The sequence below is a fragment of the Dama dama genome, chromosome 19 (assembly GCF_033118175.1).
Source record: "Dama dama isolate Ldn47 chromosome 19, ASM3311817v1, whole genome shotgun sequence".
Classification (NCBI taxonomy): domain Eukaryota; kingdom Metazoa; phylum Chordata; class Mammalia; order Artiodactyla; family Cervidae; genus Dama; species Dama dama.
Window position 1 is genome coordinate 25,469,944 of NC_083699.1, and position 12,553 is coordinate 25,482,496.

At 36.4% G+C, this 12,553-nt stretch overlaps 1 protein-coding gene across 8 annotated transcripts in view; it reads left to right on the forward strand.

The window, feature by feature from the left end:
* The first annotated feature begins 222 nt into the window (after positions 1 to 222).
* Positions 223 to 12,553, forward strand: part of ECT2 (epithelial cell transforming 2) — a 60,558-nt gene continuing 48,227 nt past the window's right edge. For 2 of the 8 annotated variants that reach the window (XM_061168356.1, XM_061168354.1), the window contains exons 1-9: positions 229 to 377; positions 5,323 to 5,474; positions 6,102 to 6,181; positions 6,291 to 6,383; positions 7,893 to 8,075; positions 9,410 to 9,499; positions 10,531 to 10,638; positions 11,557 to 11,630; positions 12,340 to 12,470. In XM_061168356.1, coding sequence (XP_061024339.1) covers positions 5,345 to 5,474; positions 6,102 to 6,181; positions 6,291 to 6,383; positions 7,893 to 8,075; positions 9,410 to 9,499; positions 10,531 to 10,638; positions 11,557 to 11,630; positions 12,340 to 12,470 — 889 coding nt within the window. In that variant the 5' untranslated portion in view covers positions 229 to 377; positions 5,323 to 5,344. Of the gene's footprint in view, positions 378 to 657; positions 676 to 5,322; positions 5,475 to 6,101; positions 6,182 to 6,290; positions 6,384 to 7,892; positions 8,076 to 9,409; positions 9,500 to 10,530; positions 10,639 to 11,556; positions 11,631 to 12,339; positions 12,471 to 12,553 lie in introns of those variants that run through there. The other 6 variants (XM_061168355.1, XM_061168358.1, XM_061168350.1 and 3 more) reach the window with 5 other exon arrangements.

Here is a 12,553-nt window from a genome sequence, read left to right on the forward strand (position 1 = left end):
GTAGCCTCAGACACACCTGCTAATCACGCCCACAGAAACCCAGGCTCCTCTATCGCCACCTCCTGGTCGCGTCCCGGCGCTTCTCTACAAATTCGTGACGTTCTGACGTCGGAGCCGTTGGGTTTATTTGAAACACACGCACGACCAATCCGTCAGCGTCTGCAGGGAGGAGCGCGGCGGCCAATCACCGCCCCTCTGGAGACTCCAGCAAATGGGAAGGAGGTTGACATCACGCGCCAATCGGCATGGCTTTTAGAGAGAGCGACTCACTTTTTGAATTGGCTTTGGCTGTGGCCGCGGCCGGCGAGGAATGGCGGTAACGGTGAGCGGGACCTGTGCTTGAAAAGGTGGAGCTTCGAGGGCGTCCTCTGAGAGTGGTGAGGGCTCTGTGGGTGCGCGTGGCGGAGGTGGGGAGTGGGCCGGCGTCCCCAGAGCAGTGGGCCGCTGTGCTTGTGTCCCGCGGCCCCGCCCCGGTGACCGCGAATTCCGGAGCGCCCAGCCCCGGCTTCCCGGCTCGGGAAACCACCCCGCCGGCTTCCCAACAGCGGGGCCGGGTTGCGGAGTGGGAACTGGAGGTCCTCCTGGCTGCTATGCTTCGTCATCGCTTGCCGGCTTGGATATTTCTTCCGAAAGAGTTTCTGGGCAAAGGGGGGAGTTGTCGGAAAGGGGGTGTTGGTAAGCCACAACGGGCTCTGCGAATCTGGGGGCCGGCAGCTGCGGCGTTTGGGGGCTTATCTCAGATTCCTTAGTGGTTTCACTCTTGGATTCTTCCTGGCATCTTTAGTTTTCAGTATTTAATGTAGAACGCCAGCCCTTTCCGGCGCTCCACCCCGCGTACAGATGGGTATGGTTTAAGAGTTAAAAGCGCAGCCTCTGAAATCAGCTCGGAATTGAATGTTTTGCCAACTGTATGCCCTGGGGGAAGTTTCTCTCTCTGCTCTTGGTTTCTTTATCTGTAAAATGAATATAATAATAGTACCTGCCTCTCAGGAGTGTTGCAAAGATTAAATGAATGCAAGTAAAAGGTTTTAGAACAGTCCCACAAATTGGTTAAATAAAACTTATTTGTTAATGACAGTATTACCTAATGTGAACAATGTTATTGTCAATAACACCACCAACATGTCCAGTATGGCATTTAGCTCCTCCACCCTGAAAGATGATTGCCTAAAAAATAAAAGGAAATTTGTTTAAATGACAAAATTTTATCTTTGTTATGGAAAGAGACATATGTTGTATTTAGTTAGAAACTCTTTGAGTATGTTCTCAGATGAAAAGTAATCTGTATGGGTTTATGAACATTGATTTTTTGTGTGTTTATCTTAAAAGCTTACAGAATACATGAATGTGAAAAAATGATTAGTGCTTTTCAGTTTGTAATCAGATTGTTGATACGTGGTAACTTTAGCATGCATCTTTTTTCTAAATGTTAAAGCTGTTTTCCACTGTTTCCCCATCTATTTGCCATGAAGTGATGGGACCAGATGCCATGATCTTAGTTTTCTGAATATTGAGCTTTAAGCCAACTTCTTCACTCTCCTCTTTCACTTTCATCAAGAGGCCTTTTAGTTCTCCTTCACTTTCTGCCATAAGGGTGGTGTCATCTGTATATCTGAGGTTATTGATATTTCTCCCGGCAATCTTGATTCCAGCTTGTGCTTCATCCAGCCCAGTGTTTCTCATGATGTACTCTGCATATAAGTTAAATAAGCAGGGTGACAATATACAGCCTTGACATACTCCTTTCCCAATTTGGAACCAGTCTGTTGTTCCATGTCCAGTTCTAACTGTTGCTTCCTGACCTGCATACAGGTTTCTCAAGAGGCAGGTCAGGTGGTTTGGTATTCCCATCTCCTTCAGAATTTTCCAGTTTATTGTGATCCACACAGTCAAAGGCTTTGGCATAGTCACTTCATGGCAAATAGATAGGGAAACAGTGGAAACAGTGGCTGACTTTATTTTTCTGGGCTTCAAAATCACTGCAGATGGTGACTGCAGCCATGAAATTTAAAGATGCTTACTCCTTGCAAGGAAAGTTATGACCAACCTAGACAGAATATTAAAAAGCAGAGACATCATTTTGTCAGCAAAGGTCCATCTAGTCAAGTCTGTGGTTTTTCCAGTGGTCATGTATGGATGTGAGATTTGGACTATAAAGAAAGCTGAGCGCTGAAGAATTGATGCTTTTGAACTGTGGTGTTGGAGAAGACTCTTGAGAGTCCCTTGGACTGCAAGGAGATCCAACGTCCATCCTAAAGGAGATCAGTCCTGGGTGTTCATTGGAAGGACTGATGTTGAAGCCGAAACTCCCAATACTTTGGCCACCTGATGGAAGAGCTGACTCATTTGAAAAGGCCGTGATGCTGGGAAAGATTGAGGGCAGGAGGAGAAGGGGACGACAGAGGATGAGATGGTTGGATGGCATCACCAACTCAATGGACATGGGTTTGGGTGGACTCCGGGAGTTAGTGATGGACAGGGAGGCCTGGCGTGCTGCGATTCATGGGGTCGCAAAAGAGTCGGATATGACTGAGCAGCTGAACTGACTGAAAGCTGTTTTGGCAATGAACTGATCATATATAGTATCATCGGAGACAATTTTACTTTTTAATTACTTCCCTGTTTTCATGGTCTTTAAACAGAGAGGCATAAGTGAAAAAATGTGAACTCATGGTATTTTTGATTTATTAAAGACTCACTCTTATGTTCCTTAAAGCAGCAGTCATCTCTTGATTTTTCTTTCTTTTTAAAAAATTTTATTTTTGTTTGTGCTGGGTCTTCCTTGCTGCCTGTGGTCTTTCTCTCGTTGTGGTGAGTGATCTGGGGCTACTCTCTTCATTCCTTGTGGCGCACTGGCTTCTCACTGCAGTGGCTTCTGTTGCCAAGCACAGAAATCAGTAGTTGGGCCCTGGCTTCAGTAGTTGTAGCATATAGGTTAGTAGTTGTGTGGATTTTTCTTATTAACATACTTTTAAGGGGACTTGAAATGAAAGCCTGTTCAGAGCGTTTCTTTTTCACTAGAAACATTTACGTGTGAGAGACTTAACAGAAAAATAAGGGCTGGATAGAGTTTATTACTGATTCTAAGACTTTTACTATCAACTATTGGAGCTCTCCTTTGGGAAGCCTTTAAATAATGATTGATGTGGATATATGGTAAAACAATGAGAAATGTTCACCTTGTGAACGTTATCAGTTCAGTTCAGTCACGCAGTCATGTCCAGCTCTTCGCAACTTCACGGACTGCGGCACACCAGGCTTCCCTGTCCATCACCAGCTCCCAGAGCTTGCTCAAACTCATGTCCATTGAGTCAGTGATGCCATCCAACCATCTCATCCTCTGTTGCCCCCCCTTCTCCTCCTGCCTTCAATGTTTCCCTGCATCATGAGAATGAATAATTGTCACTCTTGTAAAGACATCATCTATTAAGTTTATCACAACTGGATTTGAGTTGTACTGTTACCTTTTCCTGGTGTGGAAACTGAGGCATAACCTACTAAGTGCAGAGGTGAAACTGGAAGCTGAGTTGCTTGACTTTGAAGCAACTAATATAAGTTAGTGCACTTAATAATCAGGCTTAAGTCTATTACTATTAGTGTGTACCTTGTCACACTATTTGATATCACTTTGCAGAAATGAGGCTAATAATACTTTAAACATTACTTTGTTAAAAATATAGTGAAAATTATTTGTATATTTTTTTATTCTGAAAATGTAGGAAAGGTATGCACCTTTAGATCAGATGGGGCCTCTTCTTTGTATTTGCCCAATATTCTGGAAATTTACCTCAAGACAATAAACTTACATTAAAAACTCCAATTTGAATTGATGAAGGTCTATTCAGCTTTTTCTTTATTCCCGGTTTGCTTAACGTTTCAACTCTTTAAGTCCTGGAAATTAAAAAAAGAAAGAATTTTTCTTTCATAGTCCAGGATCATAATGACACTTGTTATTATCTCATGAAATCTTTTAGAGGAGAAATTTTTGTAAAGTAATATGAAAATACAAATAAGGGAGCAGTCCAGTTATACCTGAGAAGTTTGGAGAAATCTACAGAAGATAAGTCAAGTGGTGTGATGGGTTGAAAGACATGCTAGGAGAAGAACTGAGCCCTATTAAATGCAAGTAGGTGTGAAGTAAATTGTTTGCAGAATTCTGGGAAATCCTTTGTGGCTGGAGCAGTACAGTCCATGTGGACTTGGGGAAATAGAGGAGGTGAGGTTAAATAGGTGGACTAGGACGAAAGTGTAAACTGGACGGTGAATTTGAACTTGATTGTCTAAGGAGCCCTTCTCATGCAAGTTTGAAGCAGGGAAGTAACATGGTCACATTTATTTTTAGAACCATACCCTGAAAACCATGTGGATTGTGACCTCTGAAGAAACTGGTGATAGAGTCAGTTGTCTGGAACTGTTGCTTTTCATCAATGGGCATTGTGGCATTCGCCACAAAAAGACTGGCCGGATCCCAGAGATACAGAGATGCTTGAGGGATTGATAGCAATTTCAGTTCAGTTTAGTTCAGCCGCTCACTCATGTCCGGCTGTTTACAACCCCATGAATCTCAGCACGCCAGGCCTCCCTGTCCATCACCAGCTCCTGGAGTTTACTCAAACTCATGTCCATCGAGTTGGTGATGCCATCCAACCATCTCATCCTCTGTCGTCCCCTTCTCCTCCTGCCCCCAATCCCTCCCAGCATCAGGGTCTTTTCCAATGAGTCAACTCTTCGCATGAGGTGGCCAAAGTACTGGAGTTTCAGCTTCAGCATCAGTCCTTCCAATGAACACCCAGGACTGATCTCCTTTAGGATGGACTGGTTGGATCTCCTTGCAGTCCAAGGGCCTCTCAAGAGTCTTCTCCAACACCATTTAGGGGAGGGCAAATGAGGTAGATGAAAGAGTAAGGATGGATCAGGTTTTTGACTGGGATTTATTTAGGGGATGATGGTGACATGATAAATGAAAATACGAAGAGAAATAGTTTGGATGAGGACAAAGGTATGGAGGGGGAGGTAGCATAGTATTTATGAGTACATTTTGAGTACTTTTTGACTGGTAATATCCTGTACTTTTGTACTTTTATACATATAATGTACTTTTGGTACATTGTTATTTTACTATATCTCTATGAGTCAGGTATGAGTATCTTTATTTTACAGATAAAAAGAGCAAACAGCCTCAGAGAAGTTGAGTGACCTCTTTTGGTTCAGTATTTTTAAAAAATGGGCAATGATATTTCTTGTAAGTTGTAGGTATTAATGCTTGTTTTTGCCTAACAATTATGTTCATTTTTTGTAATTTTATTTAAATTTTTTTTTCAGCCATCATAGAAGAGAACAAACAATGGCTGATAATAGTGCATTAACATCCACTACTGGCAGTACAAGCTTGGCAGACTCTTCCATTTTTGATTCTAAAGTTGCCGAAACTTCTAAGGACAACTTATTTATTGGATCTACTTCATGTGTTGAAGGTAAACATGTTACCTGCTTTAAAATGCCAAATCACTCTTTTAATCCTAAACTTACAAACTAGCGATTTTCTTATGATTTGACTATAATATTGTTAAGTTAGGGTATAGGCATTCAGTAAAAATTTGTTAACAAAAACCCATTACACTAAATTTTTTTATTGTTGTTTGGCATTTCCCAACTTCGAAGGAGAGGGCGTCTTGTTGGATATTGCTTTTGCTGTATGTGAAGGCAGTCTAGCTGCAATATTGTTAGCTAGAATATATTCAGTTAGGACTGGTCAGGTGAAGAGCCACTTCTTCCCTTTCCACTGTGTAAACCTATCTTTCCTAAAGTTGTATGCGCTATTTAAGAGGATGACTCTGCAAGTTAGTGAATGCTTTCTTTGGTTATGAAGAGTGCTAATGTTTGAATACTTTGTTTATAATACACAATGTTTCTCTTCTGAAATGATACCTGATCAGATTTTTTTAAAAAACTAGGAATTAAGTCATTTTAATTTCAAGGAATGTTATTATCTTAAAGATGAAAAACATTACAGATATAGCCAAAAAAGGGGTTGGAGACTACTGATTTCAGTGTTAGTGAATAATAAAAGTGTTTTACTTAAACATTTTTAATTTTAATAGAAGAAATGCCTCAGATTGAAACAAGAGTCATACTGGTTCAAGAAGCTGGAAAACAAGAAGAACTTATAAAAGCCTTAAAGGTATGGAGATTTAGCTTTTTATTTTTTTGAAAGAGACTATTTTCCTTCCATCGGTGCATAAATAAATTTATAGTTTTCTTAATCTCATAATTAAGTCTCTTTTCCACAGACTATTAAAATAATGGAAGTCCCTGTTATAAAGATAAAAGAAAGTTGTCCTGGAAAATCGGATGAAAAATTAATAAAAAGTATTGTTAATATGGTAGGTCAAGCATTTCATTGCATGTGGCATGCTGCACTTCCTTTGATTGTATTCTATAGTCCACTTAATGGTGATTGGGCCTAAAGTAGACACGAGGTATACTTTGAGCACTCTGAAGCTAGATTAATGAAAACTATGACATTTATTTTAAAATTTGGATGTTTCTGAAACCTCAAACTATAATGTTCTATAAATAATGAAATCCTTATAGAGTAATTTGGCATTGTTAAATTTAAATGACATTTCACTTATGTATTTGTGAAGATCTAATACTTTAAACTCTACTTTTTTCTGAATAATTTTATTTTATTCTAAATTCTTGCTTTACTTCCACAATTGCAAGTCAATATTTGACAGTCATCAGGGAATTTACCTCACTGTATGAAATATTTCTAATTCCCTATACCAGCTAATAATAGATTGTGAGGGTTTCCATAATAATATATGCTGGGTGACTCAAACAATAGAAATACATTTTCTCACTTTCCTGGAGGCCAAAGTCCAAGATCAAGGTGCCAGCAGGTTTAATTCTGTTGAGGCCTTTCTCCTTGGCTTGTCGATGACTGCCATCTTCTTGCTTTATCTTCACATGCCTTATCTTCTGTGCATGCATATCTCTTTTGTATGTCCATATTTCCTTCTCTTATAAGGACACCTATCCACCACTAATCCAGTCTGACTAGAATCCACCCAAGTGACTTCATTTAACCTTTATTACATCTTGAAAGGCCATATCTCGAAATAGTTACATTCTGAGGTACCGGGGTTTAGGACTTCAGCATGAGTTTTGGGATACACAATTCATTCCTTCACATCAGCCTGGAAAGTAAAGCCCAAATATTGACTCACCCATTTGAATTTTCTTTTAAATGGTTCTGTTTTTTTTACACAAGTCATGTAGATACTTAACTATCTTCATTCTTTTTCAGGGATGTACATTACACAGTTGCCTTTTTGTATCCTGTGTATACCATGTTGTAGTTGCTGCCATATTTTCTTATCTTTCTCTTATTTCCCTCATATAAACTGAACTTTTTGTAGATGTTACATGTTATAGTATTTTTTCCTTTTTTTCTGACTATAATTTGTGGAGGAAGAACTATGCGTATGGCATTTTCTCAGTCAGAATTAAAAGCAACTGTGAATATCTTTCTAAGGCATGCTACTATCAAAATACATGTACTTAAAAAATTCATCATCCCTATTTTTATATCCATACTAGATGCTTTATAATGACTACTAAGTCATGTCAGAAACTTACGCCTTTATAATTTTCAAAATTTAAAATCTTAATGTAGAGATATGTTTATATAAATAACTAAAGATGTATGACAGTTCACTATTAAGTATAATGCTCATTGTATGATTTAAAACTTAAGTTTCTACATTTCTACAAATACACAAATAAAAATGTTGATACTGAGTTGATTTTGGGGTCTTATTTAGAGAGATTTATAATTGATTTTATAATAAATTTTATTTCTTAATAACGCCATGGAAAAAATCAAGGAAATTAAAGTGCCATTTGTAAAGATGGAATCAGTTGAAGAATTTAAAAGTTTGGATTCTCCAGAATTTGAAAATGTATTCATAGTCATGGACTTCCAGGATTCTGTCTTTAATGAGTTATACAAGGCTGATTGTAGAGTTATTGGACCACCAGTTGTATTAAACTGTGCAGAAAATGGAGAGGTAAGAAAGAATATATGCTTATTTTAACTTTTCAAGGTTAATAAAATTTTATTGATGAATTTTTATGCAGAAAAATCTCATTAATTGTTGAGAATATAAAATATTTAGAATAGAAATAGTAGTGACTACTCTGTAGTACTCCCTACTAAGAACTCAAAAGTCCTTTAATCATAAATAATATGTGTGTGCATGCATGTTAAGTCGCTTCAGTTGTTTGCAACCCTATGGACTTTGGCCCACCAGGCCATGGGATTCTCCAGGCAGGGTTCCTTTCGAACCCAAGGAACGAACCCAACCCAGGGATCAAACTCCCGTCTCTTACATCTCCTGCAGTGGCAGGCAGGTTCTTTACCACTAGTACCACCTGGGAAGCCCAAGGAATATCATATGTATATACAAAATCTTAATACCTGCAGTATCTTGGAAAGAAATAATTTGCTTTAAACCTGAGTACCAATGATGTGTATATATAAATACATAAACTTTAATTTTCCTCTACATAGAACAGCTACCACAATTGCATTTTTATCAGTTTCTACTGATAAATTAGGGAAATTACTTTAGCTTTTTGTTTTTGAATAGCATTTCAGTTAAGTTGTAGTAGAGTTAATACTTATTTTATTGCTCTGTTTTGGCATTCTTAAGCTAGCCTTATTAACTTTAAACTGCTTGGGTCTTTGTGCTTTTATTATAGATACTAATAATGAGCACATGATAATCTTTTAATTCTCTGTTTTGATTCAGAAGTGTTGTTTTCAAAAAACACATAAACATTTTAAAGGCCAAGATTATGGAAAAGTATATTTCTGCCTAATAGTGGGAATTAAATTTATATCTGTTTTTAAGCATTCTCTTTCATATATAGATAGATAAAATGATTTGTTAAATTATTTACTGTCTCCATTTTTTAGCTGAAAAGTTGGAATCATATTTGGTTCAAGTATATGTATGATCAGTATTTATTAGAAAAATATTTTTGACCTCTTTTAACTTTAACTTGAAGCATTTACAGTAGTATATGGAAATCTTTTATTATAGACAATACCTCATGTATCAAAGTACATTTTGGAAATAAAGGTTTGGGTATGGGTATTTATATTTTACTTGGCAGTAGTAAAGTGTGTTTAGAGTATGTGTATCAAATATGATATGGGAAATCATGGGAAATTTTTATTGTGAAATTGGTCCTTGCAATTTGTTACATATTGAAAGATGCAAGTATATTTTGGGGTTGGGAATGTTAAATGGCAAGAGAGGGAAATATGTTTAGTTTAGAAAGATGTGTTCTATTTTTGCTATATAGAATCTCACAGATTTAAAATTGTATCTTTCAGCCTTTGCCATTTTCATGTCGCCCACTCTATTGTACCAGCATGATGAATCTAGTACTATGTTTTACTGGATTCAGGAAGAAAGAAGAACTAGTAAGTATTTTAAAACGTTCTAGTCAAAGAATATTTTCTCTAGCAAAATAAATTTAAATTTGCTTTTTTTTGGTAGTTGTATCATGATTTTATTTTTAAAATATTGAAGGAGAAATTACTATGAACATAAAGTGAAGTCACTCAGTCGTGTCTGACTCTTTGTAACCCCATGGACTGTAGCCCACCAGGTTCCTCCATCCTTGGAATTTTCCAGACAGCAGTACTGGAGCGGGTTGCCGTTTCCTTCTCCAGGGGATCTTCCTGACCCAGGAATTGAACCTGGGTCTGCTACATTTCAGACAGACGCTTTACGTCTGAGCCAGCTGGGAAGCCAACTATGAGTATACTAGGTCTTAAACTTTGTGAAGAAACATTCTGAAGAACCTTGTAAACAAACAAATGTTTTGTCTAGGGTGGCTGGTCTGTGAATTAGAAAAACTTAGTAACTATCTGTTTAAATTGTCTTTTTAAGTATTTTATTAGTGCATTATTTGAAGTTTTTGTTTATGCATTGTGATTTTTTGTTATGTATATCTAGTCTTAAAGTATTCTCATTGCTCTAGAGAATTCATAGAAACTTCTTTTTTTGATCTGTAAAATTATTTATGTTGGAGCTAATGGGATATTGTGGGAAGAATCTTGATGTGATGGCAACCTGGCTTTTAAAAAGTAATAAATTGAGGACATATATTTTTTTGGGACACAAGCCTGTTGTGTCCCCCTTTGCCTGGCAAAGCAACAAGCTTTTCTACTTCACCACCAACCTCTGAGAAGAAATATATTTACTTTTTCACTTGTGTGAAAGCCAGTCTTTAATTAACTTAGTTTTGTATGTTCATCTTAACTAACTTATCTCTCTGTATGATTTTGCCTATGCCAATAAGGCACATGAATCTTTAATTTTTAACATAAACTTTATAAAAATTCTTTTATGTACCTTAGAAATCAGTATATGCTAAATGAACTATAAACATAGTTTAAAATTTTGTTCATATTAATCAAAAAAACCAGTGTTTACTTTTTCTTTTGAGGTCAGATTGGTGACATTGGTTCATCACATGGGTGGAGTTATTCGAAAAGACTTTAATTCGAAAGTTACACATTTGGTGGCAAATTGTACACAAGGAGAAAAATTCAGGGTATGTAAATTTTAGTATTTTTGTGTATTTCAATATAACACTGTTTGGTAGTGGATATAATGATAATGTTCTCATTTTGTCTATTTCTCTCACAATTTATTGAGGATCAGAAATTCAATTTTTGCTATATGTGTGTTGAGTAAAAATTTTTAAACCATAGAAGTGTGGCCTCTGAGGTTTTAAAGAGGCAGTGGAGCTTGAGTTAGGTCTTGAAAGATGATTAGGATAGTGGAGGTTGGTAAGTGAGTAACATTTTAGGAGGCAGATGAGTAATATTAGGAAAGAATTACTATGAGTGTTGGTGAGTAAGGGGGTCAGAAGGTGATGAGGGCAGGTATTTCTCTCTTATCTAAGAGCAAAACTTATAAAACGGTTCCAAGATTTAACTTGTGAAAATTATAGAACAGGAGAAAATACTTTTATTGGGATTAAAGTCTTAGTTCAGGATTGCACTTGAAGAGTTTATCACTTTGTTGTCACCCTCCATCAGTGTATATATGTAGCAAATGGTAAGTTTAGGGTAATGTTGAATTCCTAGGAGGTATACTTAGAATTCATATCGAAGATTTTGTGAACTAATCAGATATTTTCTCTTAAACTCTTAGTGCTATCATGGGGGTTTATACTTCTAAGAAAGTAAACAGGGAAATAGAAATGTAATAAAGATGAACTGAATCAACTTGGGAGATGTATTTATTTAAAATAAAATGAAACAGCTTGGACCTTGTGAGCTTGTTTTGGAAGTTATTTTAACCTAAATTGTATGATGGAAATATAGTTTTTTCTTTAATTTTTCTTTATATTTTGTTACAAAGCAGATGGGCAGTGATCTAAGAATGTAATTATAATTGTTTATATCTTATAGGAATGCAGTTATTTAAGGTAAAAATTCATCATAATTAATGTTTATGTTTTTAGGTAGCTGTGAGCCTAGGTACTCCAATTATGAAACCAGAATGGATTTATAAAGCTTGGGAAAGGAGGAATGAACAGTAAGTATTTAGAAATTCAGTTGTTAATTATGTGAATCAAGCACATGTCATTAGGAAACCCATGTGCCCAAAATTCATAAATTAATATATGAAAAGTTAATTCGGTCTTTGTGACGCTTAGGGAATAAAGTATAGGAAGAACAAAGTTTATTATTATTATTATTATTATAATTATTGAAAATGGAAAGACAGCTATGGTATCTTTGAACTTTATAAAATAATTTAATAACCAATAAAAACATTCTAAAATTATTAGGTAATAGCTTACTGAATCTGGATGTTTGGGTTGTGCTATATTTTTTTTTACATTTGTCTGGTTACATTTTAAGTGGTAATTGCATTTCATAACCTTGTTAAGCTTTCTAGTCTCATAATTCCTTGCTCTTGTACTTGATTATTACTTAAGATTTTATGAAACTATAGAACGCCTGGAATACATATACAATTTCATGTACAGAGTAGATACTTGCATCTTGTAACAATTAGCTCTGATTAAACTGTGTGGGAAGTTACTTCTGGGATGACTGAGGACACATCAGTTTTTTTTTAACTGTAGTTTTTATGAACATTTCAGGACCTAATGTAAAATATTTTCAATAAATGGATTATGCTAAAACCTTGCAAGTTACTGTAGATTTATAAATTGATCTGCTTTACTTATATTGAATTTTAGTTAAGCTGGTTTTAGGAGAGTGTACTTTGTTTTTAGGGACTTCTGTGCATCAGTTGATGACTTTAGAAATGAATTTAAAGTTCCTCCATTTCAAGATTGCATTTTAAGTTTCCTGGGTTTTTCGGATGAAGAGAAAACCAATATGGAAGAAATGACTAAAATGCAAGGTAGTATTCAGCATAATTTAAAAGCTAACATATTTTATTCCCTACTCTTGCTAATCACTTCCTCGAGAATATGTCTCTTTGAA